This window comes from Cyanidioschyzon merolae, chromosome 7 (genome assembly GCF_000091205.1).
Source record: "Cyanidioschyzon merolae strain 10D DNA, chromosome 7, complete genome".
In the NCBI taxonomy this organism is placed as follows: Eukaryota; Rhodophyta; class Bangiophyceae; order Cyanidiales; family Cyanidiaceae; genus Cyanidioschyzon; species Cyanidioschyzon merolae.
The window spans coordinates 266,606-281,268 of NC_010133.1; the positions used below are offsets into that span (position 1 = coordinate 266,606).

The 14,663-nt window shown below is 56.3% G+C and overlaps 5 protein-coding genes and 1 non-coding gene across 6 annotated transcripts; 3 read left to right on the top strand and 3 right to left on the bottom strand.

Annotated features, from left to right (window-relative positions):
* Nucleotides 1–1,129: 1,129 nt before the first annotated feature.
* CYME_CMG105C (probable WD-repeat membrane protein) lies at nt 1,130–4,042 on the bottom strand (the record flags this gene model as incomplete). The annotated part of the gene is made up of 1 exon (XM_005535850.1): nt 1,130–4,042. One exon carries the CDS (start codon nt 4,040–4,042, stop codon nt 1,130–1,132), a length of 2,913 nt encoding a protein of 970 aa, XP_005535907.1.
* Nucleotides 4,043–5,023: 981 nt separating this feature from the next.
* CYME_CMG106C (probable flap structure-specific endonuclease 1) lies at nt 5,024–6,166 on the top strand (the record flags this gene model as incomplete). Its single annotated transcript, XM_005535851.1, has 1 exon — nt 5,024–6,166. The coding sequence occupies one exon, from the start codon at nt 5,024–5,026 to the stop codon at nt 6,164–6,166; it is 1,143 nt and encodes a 380-aa protein (XP_005535908.1).
* A 347-nt stretch (nt 6,167–6,513) lies between these two features.
* CYME_CMG107T lies at nt 6,514–7,982 on the bottom strand. The gene has a single exon (XR_002461277.1). It is a non-coding gene; the product is annotated as a hypothetical transcript (transcript).
* Nucleotides 7,935–9,269, top strand: CYME_CMG108C (similar to Raf/ATN-like protein kinase; the record flags this gene model as incomplete). Its single annotated transcript, XM_005535852.1, has 1 exon — nt 7,935–9,269. One exon carries the CDS (start codon nt 7,935–7,937, stop codon nt 9,267–9,269), a length of 1,335 nt encoding a protein of 444 aa, XP_005535909.1.
* Nucleotides 9,270–10,152: 883 nt separating this feature from the next.
* Nucleotides 10,153–10,599, bottom strand: CYME_CMG109C (40S ribosomal protein S15; the record flags this gene model as incomplete). Its single annotated transcript, XM_005535853.1, has 1 exon — nt 10,153–10,599. One exon carries the CDS (start codon nt 10,597–10,599, stop codon nt 10,153–10,155), a length of 447 nt encoding a protein of 148 aa, XP_005535910.1.
* A 2,344-nt stretch (nt 10,600–12,943) lies between these two features.
* CYME_CMG110C (probable phycocyanobilin:ferredoxin oxidoreductase) lies at nt 12,944–13,921 on the top strand (the record flags this gene model as incomplete). Its single annotated transcript, XM_005535854.1, has 1 exon — nt 12,944–13,921. The coding sequence occupies one exon, from the start codon at nt 12,944–12,946 to the stop codon at nt 13,919–13,921; it is 978 nt and encodes a 325-aa protein (XP_005535911.1).
* Between the last annotated feature and the right edge of the window lie 742 nt (nt 13,922–14,663).

Here is a 14,663-nt window from a genome sequence, read left to right on the forward strand (position 1 = left end):
GAAGCAGTTGTGATATGGGCATGGTACACGTAAGGAAAGGAGCAGCGTGGACTATCTTACACACGAATTGGATAAAGATATCGCGTACCTTACGAAGCTTTGCTCAAGATCGTCTCAAACCATCTTGACTCCTGGAATGTCATGAATTCCAGTGGTAAAGCATCGAAGGAGCAACGCTGAAAACGCGATCAAGAACCCTAACGCTGCGTGTGAGTCCGTGAACCCCCATTGCTGCCATTCGAATGCCACGGCTATCTATCTACACAAATTTTCGGAAAATAATCGAAAGCCTGGAAGAGAGCACCCAGTACCGTATTCCGAAATGTTCTGACATGGGCGTGCGACACAGCTTCCGCCAATTTTGAGAAGCGCGCTCCGTGAGCCGCGCCAGGTATTCGAATACTTTAGACGTAGACAGCGTCTTGGTACCAGCATCCATAAGAGATGCTGTTTGGCAGCTACTGGAGCCCAGTGTGTGGCTGGTTTGACACCACCACCACCACCACCACCACCACCACCACCCTGGATATGCACGCTGCCTGCAGAGGTTCCCTAGCGAGTCCGCAGGCCGCGTACCTGGCTGGCCAGATACCACCTCGGTGTTGTACGTGGTGCACCGGTGTTTCGTGTCGTTTCACGTGCCAAGTACCATTCCACCAGATGTCTCTACTGGATTCCGGGTTTAGCGAATGGTCCCGCTTCCTCCACACCTAACCACGATTCCGTCACAAAGAAGCTGCACGGCGTGCCGCGTTCTCTCTTCCCTTGAAGACGCTTCCATTCCCAGTGCGGTATGCGAACGGACGCTTCGCCGCCTCCGTTTTGCGTCAGGCAGCGCTGGTTAGACTCAAACTCATGGAGAGACGCATCTGCAAAGGCAGAGCAGCCAGTTCCACGCTGAGTGCCGCTCGTCGTCGTCATCATCACCATCGACGAAAAGTTCTGCGCTGAGGCGCCTCGCCTCTCCTGTCAATATCGTGGAGCGTGGCGCGCCACTATCGACGCTAGCGTGGCCAACTTCCAGACGCGAAACATCAAGCATTGGGTACTTGTTCGAAAATCATGCCTCTCCAAGTGCCAATGTATCCCATGCGAGCGCTCCAAGTGCCGGTCTGGTTTACAATGACGTTCAGACGCTATCGCGCAAATACTGACAGAGAAAGAGTACCTTCGAGAGCGTGTCCTCGCACCGAAGCCAAGAGCTGTCGAGTGCCCTCAGGCATTTCGATGCCCCGTGCTGCAGTGCCGGTTCCTTCATGATCAGCTCCGCGTGCTCGTTCAGAAACACCCGTAGCTGCGCCTGAGCAAGTTCAAAGTCACGCTCTGACTGCAGACGCCACGTGAAGAACGACAGCGCATCGGCAAGTGCCTCGGGCGGCAGCAGCCGTATTTCTACGTCTGCCGCCGCTGGTGTCAGCGCATCCAGGCGCTTTGCGGCGGTGGCAAAGTCTGCTCGCTGCAATGCATCCACAAAACTCGAGGCTATCGAATCGGGAAGCGGTCTGCGGTCCTCGATGCCGGGCGAAACAGACGCGTCCGCAGCTTCGCGGTAGCCGTCGTGCAGCTCAGCGACTAGCGGTGGTGGCGGTTTCTGAGTCCCGGTCACGGAATCGCTCTCCCTCGTTGCCTTGTTCTGCTCCTTGATTTCGTCAAGGTACGGCAGCAGAAGCCAGTAGCTTTCAGGCTGACTCGAAAACACGACGCCGCAGTGTGCATCGTCGATAGGTTCAACGGTTAGCGAAACACATCGCGGGTTATTTTCAGGGGATGCTGTAGCGTCTGCAACTGCGGAGACAACGGGATCCCACGACATTGCCAGGTCCGGCAGCTGCACCGCATGACGCCGCCAGAGCGCTTCCACATCGAGACCATTTCCCGCTCGCGAAGAAAGCGCCACCATATTGCCCTGCTCGCTGGGCCCCCGATAATACGCTTTGCAGTGCCACATGCAGATTCCGATATGCCCCACATGCGTTGTGACAATAAAATCGCCCCGTGGTGACATGGCGCATGACGTCGGTGCAGCAGCCATACGAAGCACATCCACACAGCGGCCTGCGACAAGATCCCACGTTCGGAGCGTTCCGTCCAGTGAAGTGCTCAGAATTTGTCGCCCATCTGCTTGGCAGCTGAAGCAGATATCCGTAATGCGAGCAGTGTGGCCCCTGAGCCAGCGCACACAGCGGCCGCTCGCTGCCTCAAAGACTTTGATGGAAAAGTCGTCAGCACAGCTCACAGCGAGAAGATCTGAAACCGGACTCCAGATGAGCTGTAGACCTGGACTGTGGACGACAATATCGGCGACTTTCTCACGCGACTGATGTCGATAGATGCCGAGGCGTCCGTCGTGGCTACCCAGTGACGCAAGCAACCCGCCGCTCCCGTCGAAAGCGACACCCGCTACACCTCCCGGATGGTGCGCGTCTCGTATCCGCCACCGATGCAACCCACTCTGGAGGTTGAAGAGATCAACGTGACCCACAGAGAGACCTACTGCAGCGAAATGGCCGCAAGTGGAAATTGAAACACAAGTCGCAGTGCCTTGATCGAGATCCGTTGAAGCGTCACCCCGGAAACGGAGCACATGGCGATAGCGATGGTTCTCAGCGTAGCGCCAGGTGTAGGCCTCGGAGCGCCCGAGGTGACACGTTACCAGATTGGCAAGATCCGGGTCGTTTTGTCGAGCCTCACTCACAGCAAACTCCGTTACCGGTGGAAGAAGCGATGCGGTGTCGGGATCGTCCTCGTCGAGTGCGAACTCATCCGATGCTTCAATGGCGCGCTCGTGTTGCATTTGACGGGCCCGCTTGCGTGCTCTCCGTAGCCGCGTTGTGACCTGGGACAACTCACGGTGATGATGGGATACGACTGTGCTGGTAACGCGCAGCTGCTGATCACTGCAGCCCGCAGAGATCAGCTGGCGATAATCTTCACCGATGAAACGAATGCGCGTCGGCGGTGCCCGGTGCCCGGCTCGGTACTTGAGCAGACGCGGTGCACCGCTCGGTGAATCGCAAATAAACATGTTCATGCGATTATCCTCATCGCCAATGGTCAACAGGATCGGCTCGCGGGGATAGAAGAACGCCATCCGACATGGACCCCGATGCAGACGCGGTATCGTGTCCAGAACTCGCCGTGCTTCGAGGTCGTAGATGCAGAGAGAGCCATCGGAGTGGAACGAGAACAGATGCGGAAACGCATTCGCATCGTCGTTCCGGAAACACAACGCATTGACAGTGAGCGAGGTACCCAGTGGCAGGTGCATCCGCAGGTTGTACTGATCCAGGATCGAGCCACGACCAATGTCGTAGATGATCACAGAGCCGTCGTGGAAACCCATGCCGATGATATCCAGCGCCGGAGACTCTGACAGCGCCGTCACTGCACCGTGCTTGGAAAAGTCGAGTGTCTGGAGGATGCGACTGTGGCAAATATCCACGAGTGCAATGCGCCCCTGGTCGCTTCCGATGCAGACGACGTCGAGCATCGTCGGTGGATGCACAATGAGGCCATTCGGGGTGATATCTTCTCCGAAGAATACTTCCGAGACGAGCTCATTGTCGCGGTTGTAGGTGCGCGCGCAGCGTTCTCCAGCGTCCACTGCAACGAATACTCCATTCCCAAAAGCGTATAGCCCAACGATGCAGCCACCTGGGGCAGTTTCGATCGACACACGGGATCGCAATTGTTCTGTTATATGAAGGCTGTGCTGTGTGGCAACAACCAGTCGCTCTCGACCGAGATGCGCTACGGCAGTGATGCGCGAAGGCAAAGCATTCGATAGGCTCAGTAAACGAAGCGTCCTTCCATCGTAGAGCTGCAGGCAGCGTCCAAGCGGTACGACAACGAACGGTGCAATGCCGAGTTCATAGAAGCATGGCTTGGGGGACGAGGTACCGCCAAGCATGCGCCCGCTTCCCTCACAGGTGACCAGGCCGAGAACTCGAAATGGAGCGTAAAGTGACGTGCGTTGCCCCAGCGCGACGAGTTCTCCCTCTTCGAGGCCACCTTCGAGCAGCTTTCCCTCCGCCTGCACCATTGCGCTACACGTTCACACACAGGCACCGTTTCGAGAGGTACGTCGTAGCTGGAGCGCCCGTCCAGTCTGCGAATCTTTTATGGAGGCGTTTGCTGCGACCTTTATGCGAAAGCGGGTTCAAGTGTGAACTCGCGTGAGACTGCTGTTTGCAGGTTCGCAACTGATGCGCAGCACAGTGCGGATTCCAGCACGAAAACAACGCGGCCGCGCCAGAGGATCAACACGCTCGGGAACTCAGCGGTATATGTGGTCTGCGAGATGACGGCCCTGTTCAAGCGTGCCCGACGAGGCTCCGTTCCCAGCCGAGTTTCGAGCGTTCCCGCTTCAGGAGCGGTTTTGGGGTACAGTTCCTACCTCTCGGTGCCAGGTACCCAGGCAGTTGACTGAAAAATTAGTCGCCTCTATTCAAGCCCCTCAGAAAAATAGAAACCTCAGTCAACCCCAAGAGTCTCGCGCAGAAGCAGTAGACTGCACTGCCTCAGAAACTGCGGATCAGCAGCGTAAGCGCTCGACGTCCACCGCTGGGCGACCAGTGCTAGCGTCCGCTCGCTCCGACAGACAAAGCGACACTGATCACTGGCTTGAACCGCTCGTTTAATGCCTCTACTGCGAAACAGGCGATCCCAGCCTGTTGCAAGAGAAAGCGTTCCACTGAAGCGCAACACCTGTCGAACACCAGCCGAGGCGGAAGCGACGGCCCCGAGTCGTGCGCACTGCCCAGGCGGCTTCCTGGATAGCGAAGAACAAAGGGGCGTTCAGGTTGCTTCTCGCTGGAGCACGTGGCATGGTATACACCTGTTGAAGCGTATTTGTTTCATTTGGTGGATAGATTTATAACGAGCGACACCTGAGTGTATTTTTGCAGCACTGGCATTCAACTAGATCCAGCGCTTCCGAGCAAACAACGAGTAACTGCTGGCTTCGGGGAAGACTGGCGTTTGCGCGGGAACTGCAGACGCGCTAGACGGGTGACACACACCCATGGGTATTCGACAGCTGGCGAAGCTTATTGTGGACCATGCGCCACGAGCATATAAAGAACAAGATATTCGGGCGCTCTTTGGGCGGGTCATCGCCATCGACGCGTCTATGTGCATCTACCAGTTCCTTGTGGCGGTGCGTACGGCGGACGCTGCCAACCTCACCAACGAGTCTGGTGAGATCACCTCGCACCTCTCGGGAGTATTTTACCGCACCATCAAACTTCTGGAGCTGGGTATCAAGCCCATATACGTCTTTGATGGCAAAGCACCGGATCTCAAAGCAAATGAGCTCGCAAAAAGGAGATCCCGGCGAGAGGAAGATGAGCAGGCCGCAGCCAAGGCTCGCGAGGAGGGCGACCTCGAGCTCTATGCAAAGTACGCTCGACGGGTGAATAAAGTCTCCGCGGAGACCATCGACAATGTGAAGCGTTTGTTGCGCCTCATGGGGATACCTGTTGTCGAGGCGCCCAGCGAGGCTGAGGCCCAGTGCGCTGTCCTCACCCGAGCAGGTCTTGCCTATGCGACAGCCAGTGAGGATATGGATGCGCTCACGTTTGGTACACCGCTTTTGATAAGGAATTTGTTTGCAGCGCTGGCATCTGGAGCCGAACGCAAAGATCGCAAACCGAGCGAGTTCTCGTTAGCGATAACGCTAGAGGATCTGGGCATCTCTATGGATCAATTTATCGATATATGTATTCTGTGTGGTTGCGACTATACCTGTACGATACCGAAAATCGGGCCCTATCGGGCTTTGATGCTGGTCAAACAGCATGGCTGCATCGAGGAGGTGCTTGCATCGCTGCGGGAATCCAACCACCCGATACCCGATGATTTTGATTACCTCGGAGCACGAGGACTCTTTAAAGAGCCGCACGTCAAGGATGCTGCAGATATTGAACCGCTTTTGGAATGGCATGCTCCTAACGAAGAAGGACTCGTGCAGTTCCTGGTCCAGGAGAACAGCTTCAATGAACAGCTGGTGCGCAAAGCCGTGGAACGCATGACGAAAGCCCTGCGATCGGGGGTTGCAAATCAGTCGCGGCTGGACAATTTTTTCAAGCCGAAAACCTTGCCCAAGAAGCATGAGCCAGAGCGGCCATCATCGAAGAGGAGCACGAAACGAGCACGCAAAACCTAAGTGGATCCCGAGCCGCACCCGGAGGTTACGCTCAGCAGGGTCAACGAACGACGAGACGCGCTGGTTAGCGCTGCTGACTTGTTCCCGGATGCATCACAGGGCCGTGGCCTGGTATGCACCAAAACTTACGGTATGCGCGTTGCTCGATCATGACGGCAAGCTATGCGCATCTCGGTTGTGCTTGGTCTGGCACAAAACGCGAAAGCAAGCTGCCAGTGATCTTGATTGTCGCTTTCAAGTGAAGCGGCGGGTAAAGCACGCACCGACGGGCGCTATGTCGACCGCTGCTGCGGAACGACCAGACGGCAGGCGTCGCTGCGACCTTGTGATGATGCCACAGAGAAGCACATAAATGAGCGTTTATCGTTACCAGCTTCGACGGAGCATGTGATTGTTCCCGCTGGAGAATGCACATTAGTGTGGTGCGTTCCCGTCAGGTCAAGTAACGACCGGGGATTCCGTCCGCACCGCCTCCGTTAGACATCATGTGCTGAAGGTGTCCGAGGCTCGTGCGCAGATCACTCGCTTGGGCCGTACTCGTCTATGTGTCGAAAGGAAACACCGTCGACGAGCCGAGTGCTTCGCTTCGATCGCTCATTCGTCATAGCATTGTAGATGAGCGACGAAAGCGCGTTCATGACGCCTCGCTCCGCGCCTCGCGAATGGAGTCTAGAGTGGGTATCGTCGAAAAATACAAGTCTATGATCGTTGACGAATTGCCCACGACAATCGTTACCAGTAGAAAGAGGTAGAGAGAGAGCTATGCGGCGCGTCAGGCTTGCTCAGTCGCTGAACCCCTCCATACCAGTCCTTTGATCAACGCGAGCATCCAGAGCGGTATCTCCTGGTCACCGAGTTTTTGCATCGGAATGCAGCTGCGTTTCAGTACAATGGCCGCACAGAGTGCGAAACGAGTCTCGTTCAAGTTCGCTCGACACGAAACCGCTGGACGCGACTGAAGCGCAGGACATTTCCGGGTATCGATCGCTGCATGCAAGTAGCGGTTCGGAAAGTGCATGCCCTGCTGGGTACTGGTGGCATCGCAACACAGCAAGTGTCACCACCAGGTCGATAGTCGCGCCATCTGATGTTGCATCAGTTACCCGATGTACGATCTTGTGAGTCTGGCTCTGTTTCACGCGCCTCTACGCTGCCGGATTCAACAGGCACCTGTGCTCGCGATACACGTACTTTGTCCTTATTCATTCGCGAAACTCGCATAGATCCGATTGCTGGACTCGGTGTATGCTCCTGTCGATAAAGTCGATGTACTCCGTGTGCGGCGCCCGAAAAGCACACCGAGCCTTGGGCGCAATGCCTTGCTGCTTAGCCCTCTTGCTTCTGCTTGTAAGGCTGCTATGAAACTTGGAACTCTGTGTCCAACCCGCAACGAAGACCCGTGCTACTATGCCACGCACCTAGAACCAAGACTGTTCCAGTGCAGCCTGGGGGTATCTTCGTGCTACTGAGACGCTACCGACAGTGCGTGCGTTCACTTCGCGGCCTCTGCTGGACGCTAGTGCCAGACAGTCGAGGCTGACTGCGACTCAAGTGCAGTTATGCAGTTCGCTTATCGGGCTCTATGCTCTACACGAGACGCAGCGTCTACAGCACGTTGCAGTCGCGACACGCACGCGTGCTTGAAAAGCACCGGTGGCTTCTTCTCTGGTCGCCCTTGTCACGCGCGCTTGCGGAAGCTTGATTTAAGGACACATCGCGCACAGCATACAAGAGCACGCTGTACGTCCTCGCACGAAAACCGGTGTCTATGCGCAAAAGTTACGATACGCAGGTCGCAACGAACGCCCCGAACAATGACGCGTCAGCGCGAGCGGTTACGCTACCCAGCTTGCTGCTGTTCGGGACGCGAGGAGCGGCAATAATAGCGTCTGCGGTACTGAACTGTGTTGAGCGTTTACGACAGGCTCGGGAGGACGTATCGTCCCAACGTTGTTGTTTCCAGTACGCGGGAAGCGAGCATAGCTTCTGTCGTACTGAACTGCGTCGAGCTTTTCAAAGCAGGCTCGCGGGGACGACCGCTCAGCCCGAGTTGGCTCCGGTCGGGAGCTCGCCTCCACTTCCGAACGGTGGTCTGTTTCGAGCGGAGAGGCTCGTTTTGGGCGGTGTCGAACCGGACACCTCACCAGGAGGCCCTGCGGTGCAGCACCACCTGATGCAGCAGTCCCAGCAGCACGCGGACGACTCTTGTACAACCGCAGCGCAGCCGAGCTTGGACTGGAGTGAGCTTGAGGTGTTCGAAAAAATAGCCTCGGGCACAGACACGGACATCTTCCGAGCTTCTCTCCACGGCGATGCGGTCGCTGTGAAGGTACTCTCCAAGTACGCTTCTACCGACGCTGAAGACGCTTTTAATCGCGAGTGGAGGACCTTCGTGGAGCACGACCTCAGGCACCAGAACATCATCCGCTTCTACGGCTGGGGCTATCGACCAAACGGGGAGCGCTTTCTTGTCGTAGAGCACGCCAAAGGCGGTAGCTTGCGGCAAGCACTGACTCGGCGACTCTGGAAGGACATCGGACGAGTGGTTCGCCTCGCCCGCGACATTACCGCTGCACTCGAGTACCTACACAGCCGAAACATTATCTACAGAGACCTCAAGTCCAGCAACGTACTCCTGGATGCGTCCTGGAATCGAGCGCTGCTGTGTGATTTCGGAATCGCCAGAGCGATGATAGGCGATGGTGCAGGCCAAATGACCCGCGAATGCGGTACCTATCAGTACATGTCACCTGAGGTGATTCTCGGGAAAGCAGACTACGGCGAGAAAGCAGATATCTACAGTTTTGGCATCCTTTTGAATGAGATGTGCACGGGGGAGATTCCCTTCAGTCGTCAGCGACTCCTTCCTGTGCAGGCTGCGGCAGCGGTGGTGAACAAGGGTCTGCGACCCGGTATGCGCGGCTCCGTAGAGCGCAAGTATCCAGAGTTGCACGCGCTCATTCGCAAGTGCTGGGCGCAACGGGACGATGCTCGACCCACAGCTGCGGAAGCACGCGCTGAACTGGATGCCATTCTGGTTAAATATTTTTCTGCGGATCAGACGCCGACCGCAGATGCGCAGCTATCCACGGCCACAACTTGAGACACAGATGATCGTTTCGGCATCTGTGAGTCAGCGTGTGCGGCAACGAACTGCATTGGATGCGCTGGTATCTGGTCTCGGGCGAGCAGAAGAGAGCGAGACGCGGACGTGGATGCGACGTCACGCGTGAACGACTGCCCAGAGGCCGTGAAGCCGACTCGAGCGGCGTCTGGGATGAGCGCTTGCTCTCGTGCAGCGCACGAGAGACCGCGTGTAAATTACTCATCAGCGAATAGTTATAAGTGGACGCAGGACCCGGGCATGTATTCGGCTGGTGCACAGGGGTCTGGGGTATAGCACCGGTTTGACAGACGCTCCCTGTGGTAGACGCATGCCTCGCGTCTTGTGAACAGAGCATGTATGCCCAGCGCGAAACTGGATTCGATGTGCCGGACGCTCCAAGTGTAAAGCATGCGATGCCGCATCTGGTGTTTTCTAGAGTACGCAGGCGTTTTTACGTTCAAGAATAAAGCGAGGCTGGGGCGTGCGAGTGCGACCCCGGCCCATGCCTAGCGCTGCGTGTACACTCCGTCTCGATGGGCAACGGCTCGGTCGCAGCAAGCAGCAATGACAATAGCAACACGTTTTGCATTCGGATTCGACTTGAACTGGCATCGAGTCGATGTACTCTGCGAAACGGTATCCGACAGCCGTCACAGTCCCTGAGCTTGCAAGGAACCGCGTTGCGACTGTGGCACTGTCGTACGCCCGTACGACACGCAAATAGCCAGATTCACGCGCGAGCGTCACTGCTCCCAGGAACAAGTGATAGAGTTGCCGCGCTGGGGCGCCTCACAGAAACAGAACGTGTTGTCCAAGTACGCGGGTGCGAGTTGGCGCGACCGCAGGTTACGCTCGGGCGACGCGGAACCAGAGCCTCACCTTACTTAAGCGGGATGAAACGTGACGACGATGAGGCACCAATACCTGGCCTCCCGTGCTTAACTGGCTTGTACGTCAAACTGAACTCGCCAAGGTAGTGGCCAACCATATCCCCGCGGATTTCAACCTCGTTGAAGGTGCGCCCGTTGTGAACTCCGAGGCGTGCACCGATCATCTCCGGAACTATGATCATGTTCCTGCAGTGCGTTTTCACAATCTCCGGCTTGCTGAACTCATCAGGGACTTCGGCCTTCGCTTTTCGAATTTTCTTTATGAGCGAGGTCTGCCGACGGTCCAGGCCACGCGCGAGCTTCCGCCGAGCGCGTGCTGGTAAGAGCTCCACCATTTCATTGTGCGGCAGCGCAAGAAGTGCCTCCAGGTCTACACCTCTATAGGAAAACTTGCGAAAAGTTCGCTTCTTAGGCGCTGATGAGCTTTCCTCGTCCATGGGTTACGCACGCGAGCTTTCCACGTTCAAGGGGTAAACCGTGTACGCCAAGCAGCGCAGAGGGCGGCATCTAAGCGAGTCGCGGCGAGGCCGCGAGCGGCGACCGCATCTTCCTCATGCTGTACCTTACGCACTTTTAGGGATATATCTGGACTTCATTGGCCTGTCCGATGCGTGCGCGCCTATTTTTGTCCATTTTGATGCAATGCTGACCAAGCCAGCGTTCTCTGACCCGGTGCTCGGTATTCGCACGCGGTGGAGCATTCGTGATTCCAGGGCCCGCTTCCAAGTCCCAGAACCCATCCTTCATCCCGTATACACAGGTTGCTTCATTCGTTCGATCGCTTGCCCAGCGTCTCCCCTGATCGTCCGCAATACTGCCTGTACCGTTGGTACGGATACAGCACGGATGCAGTACGGCGTTGCTGTGGTAAACGAGGGCTTCGGGCTCGAGGTTTGCCTCAGACGACACTGAATCAGGGCTCGTCGCCAGTTTGTGCTCAGCCAGTCTGCGGTTGCAAACTTGCCTTCGCTGCACGACACGTTGGAGCAACTTGGCTGTTAGGATGAATCCTGGGAGGCGCCTCTCTCCTTTGTGATCGTTCATGGAATGCACGATCGTTTAGCGACGCGGGCTATTGCTAGGCACCCACCAGTGGGTAGGCGCAGAAAGCGCACTGGGCCCGTGTGCGCATCCGATTCGCTGGACCTTTTGCCCAGAGGGTGGCTTGGGCGCGAATGTCCGCCAGGCCGCCGCCTGTCTGTGGCGCACGAACGCTTGCTTCATCGGTCGGTGCATGCGACGGGCGTATGCAAAGGGTTACACCCTGGATGCTCCTCTCGGTTTGCGCATCCGGTGCTGTACTCTGCGATCATGGGCCTCTTCTGGGCGATTGCCTCGGCGAGTGCTCTGTCTGCTGTAAACACAAGCGCAAGCGGTTTTACTAGATAGCGGTTATGTTGCATGGGATTTCATATTCTTGATGAAACAGGTACCGGGAGGAAAATCCAGGCTGGAGCAGAAGTCGAGAAATGTCGATCTGCCAATGCTCCTTTCGTCCAAATAAGCGACGCCCTGGACATGGAAGCGATCGCCACGATGGCTGAATTCCGAGTCCGAGGCCTTTTTCCAGGCACACAGAAGAGACGGAACCCCCTGGGGGCATAGTCCATAAGATGCAATGCCGCTGCCTGGTGCCGTTCCCGTGAAGGCCACAAAGAGAGGAGTCTATGTCTGTCATTCGGAATCAATTATGATTTGATTTGACAAGTTCTCGGAAAGTTCGGCTGGAGCTTGTGTCCAAACAGCGTCAGGCCGACGTCGAGTGTGTTTTTCCTCGTCAGGCCAGCGGCACGAGTTGCTGCATCCATGCATTGCCATGAGATCGAAGTATAGAAAATTTGGAGAATGCATGGTTTCGGCATGCGGGACGTTTGCAACATTAGAAAATTGGAGGTGTGTACATACGCACTGGATAACGATATTCGTTATTCTACGAGCACGCGTTCACTAGCGACGCCAATCATGACGAATTCGTTGACAGCACGCATTCTGGCGGCAGCGTCCCAAAAGATCGATTCCGATGAACGCGACCGTGAAACCCAAAACAACGAATGATTCGATGAGCCCTGATTCATGACCTTCGAAAGCCGAACCTGTACAGCTTCAAAAAAACTTTCGGAAAAATATTCCAATGGTACGAACAGAGCAACCAGTTTAGCGTTCGGTTTTCCGCTTTACGGATTCAAAGCACCGCACCTGGTGCAAGCCGCAACTGCAGCGCGGCGCCAGCGCGGACGCCCACCCCCTGCCAGCGTGGGGCCCATGGAGGTATCGTCTGCTTAGTCTCTAAAGTGGTAATCTATGGTAGTTTTATGCAGAATGACTTGGCAGGCGCTATGGACCGCGAGGGCGCTGCGCTCGCGTAGCAGATCGTGCAGTTTTATGCGTTGGTAATATAGTGACGCGCATGCGCTTGCGCGGACGCCCACTCCCTGCCAGCGTGGGGCCCATGGAGGTATCGTCTGCTTAGTCTCTAAAGTGGTAATCTATGGTAGTTTTATGCAGAATGACTTGGCAGGCGCTATGGACCGCGAGGGCGCTGCGCTCGCGTAGCAGATCGTGCAGTTTTATGCGTTGGTAATATAGTGACGCGCATGCGCTTGCGCGGACGCCCACTCCCTGCCAGCGTGGGGCCCATGGAGGTATCGTCTGCTTAGTCTCTAAAGTGGTAATCTATGGTAGTTTTATGCAGAATGACTTGGCAGGCGCTATGGACCGCGAGGGCGCTGCGCTCGCGTAGCATATCGTGCAGTTTTATGCGTTGGAGATATAGTGACGCGCATGCGCTTGCGCGGACGGCTATTACTTGCCAAAGCTGACCATCCTGCCGCTTCACTTGAGCTGTGTGTACGCATGGCTTTTCTTGCAAGCAGTTGCGTAACAACTGCGCATCCGCTAACCCGTCGTTCAGCGAAGCAGCGCTGTGCGGCAGGGGTCCACGTGCGTCGCGCGTTGCTGGCCTCAGGTGCTGCTGGCGAGCGAAGGTTGCGGCGCGTGCAGCACCCACTGATTCAAAGACTCGCTGAGGGCATAGAGCGCACTTGGCAGACAGAGCTGCATGACCTTGCGCCGTTTCACCTACCAGAGGACCTAGGCTACATCGAAGGGAAACTCGAAGGCGAGAGAGTCGTTATCGAGAATGTCTGTCATCAGAGTCCGGCCTTTCGAAAAATGCATCTGGAGCTAGCACGTGTCGGGACCTCCCAGACCGCGTCCTTGGATATTCTGCACTGTGTTATGTTCCCGTGCGCTGGGCGCGTCGGAACCAATGTACCCATGTTCGGCTGTGATATTGTAGCGGGACGGGGAGCGGTATCCGCAGCGATCGTCGACCTGTCGCCAGTCAGCGCCTCGCGAGAACTGCCGCCGAGCTACCGAGACGCACTGCAGTCGCCGGAAATGGCTGCGCTTCGACGTTTTCGCCAGGTACGCGAGTTGCCGGCTTGGGGTCGCGAGATCTTCTCCGAATTCTGCGTTTTCATACGCCCGGTGCAGACACCCGAATGCAATGAAGAGGATCGCTTCGTGGATTTAGTATTGCGGATGCTCCGGATTCACTGCCATCTAGCACAGAAGAGCACGAGCACACCACATCTGGACCAGGTAAGAGAGGCCCTGGAGGGCCAGATTCACTACTGTCGAAAACAGCAGGAGAATGACAAAACGCGCCGTGTCCTGGAGAGTGCTTTCGGTAAACCCTGGACGGAGCGCTACATTAGCACGGTGTTGTTTGATTCGCCGGTGCTGGCAGCGAACTAGATTACCTTTTGGTAATGCTGTCAAGTGAGTACATGTACAACACGCAAGATGCATTTAGCATTGTAGTCGAGTGGAGTTCTAGGAGCCGCTCGGTACAAGCTCTTTTCCTGTTGCAGTGCCACGGCGGCGCGGTGTCGTCAGCTGGCGAAGAGGCCTCCACCAGAACCTGAACGTAAGCGACGCCGCGCTGTACGCTGCCTATTCACCGAGGACGCATCCATGAAACCAACGTGAAACGCATGGCAATGCCGCATGGGTCGTAACGCGAATGCGAATGCCGCACAGCGCCTTTTGCATGACGATGATGGATGCAAACCTCCCGATATTTGTGTCGAGTGCCGGATGATGACTGGATGCACGTGCACGTGAAGTCGAATGGACAGGATGCTGCGGCTGGTACAGCGGCATCGGTCGCTGCCTGCACGGTACAAGCTGTCATGGAATGCGCGCCACTCGAGGGCATTCCATAATAGGATATGTGCTCGCTTTGCGCTGGGGTCATGTTGGGAGTACCTGCAACGCGCATCATGCGTTGGACCAGACCGGCGCGAATGGAGTCTAGAGTGGGTATCGTCGAAAAATACAAGTCTATGATCGTTGACGAATTGCCCACGACAATCGTTACCAGTAGAAAGAGATAGAGAGAGAGCTATGCGGCGCGTCAGGCTTGCTTAGTCGCTGAACCCCTCCATACCAGTCCCTTGATCAACGCGAGCATCCAGAGCGGTATCTCCTGGTCACC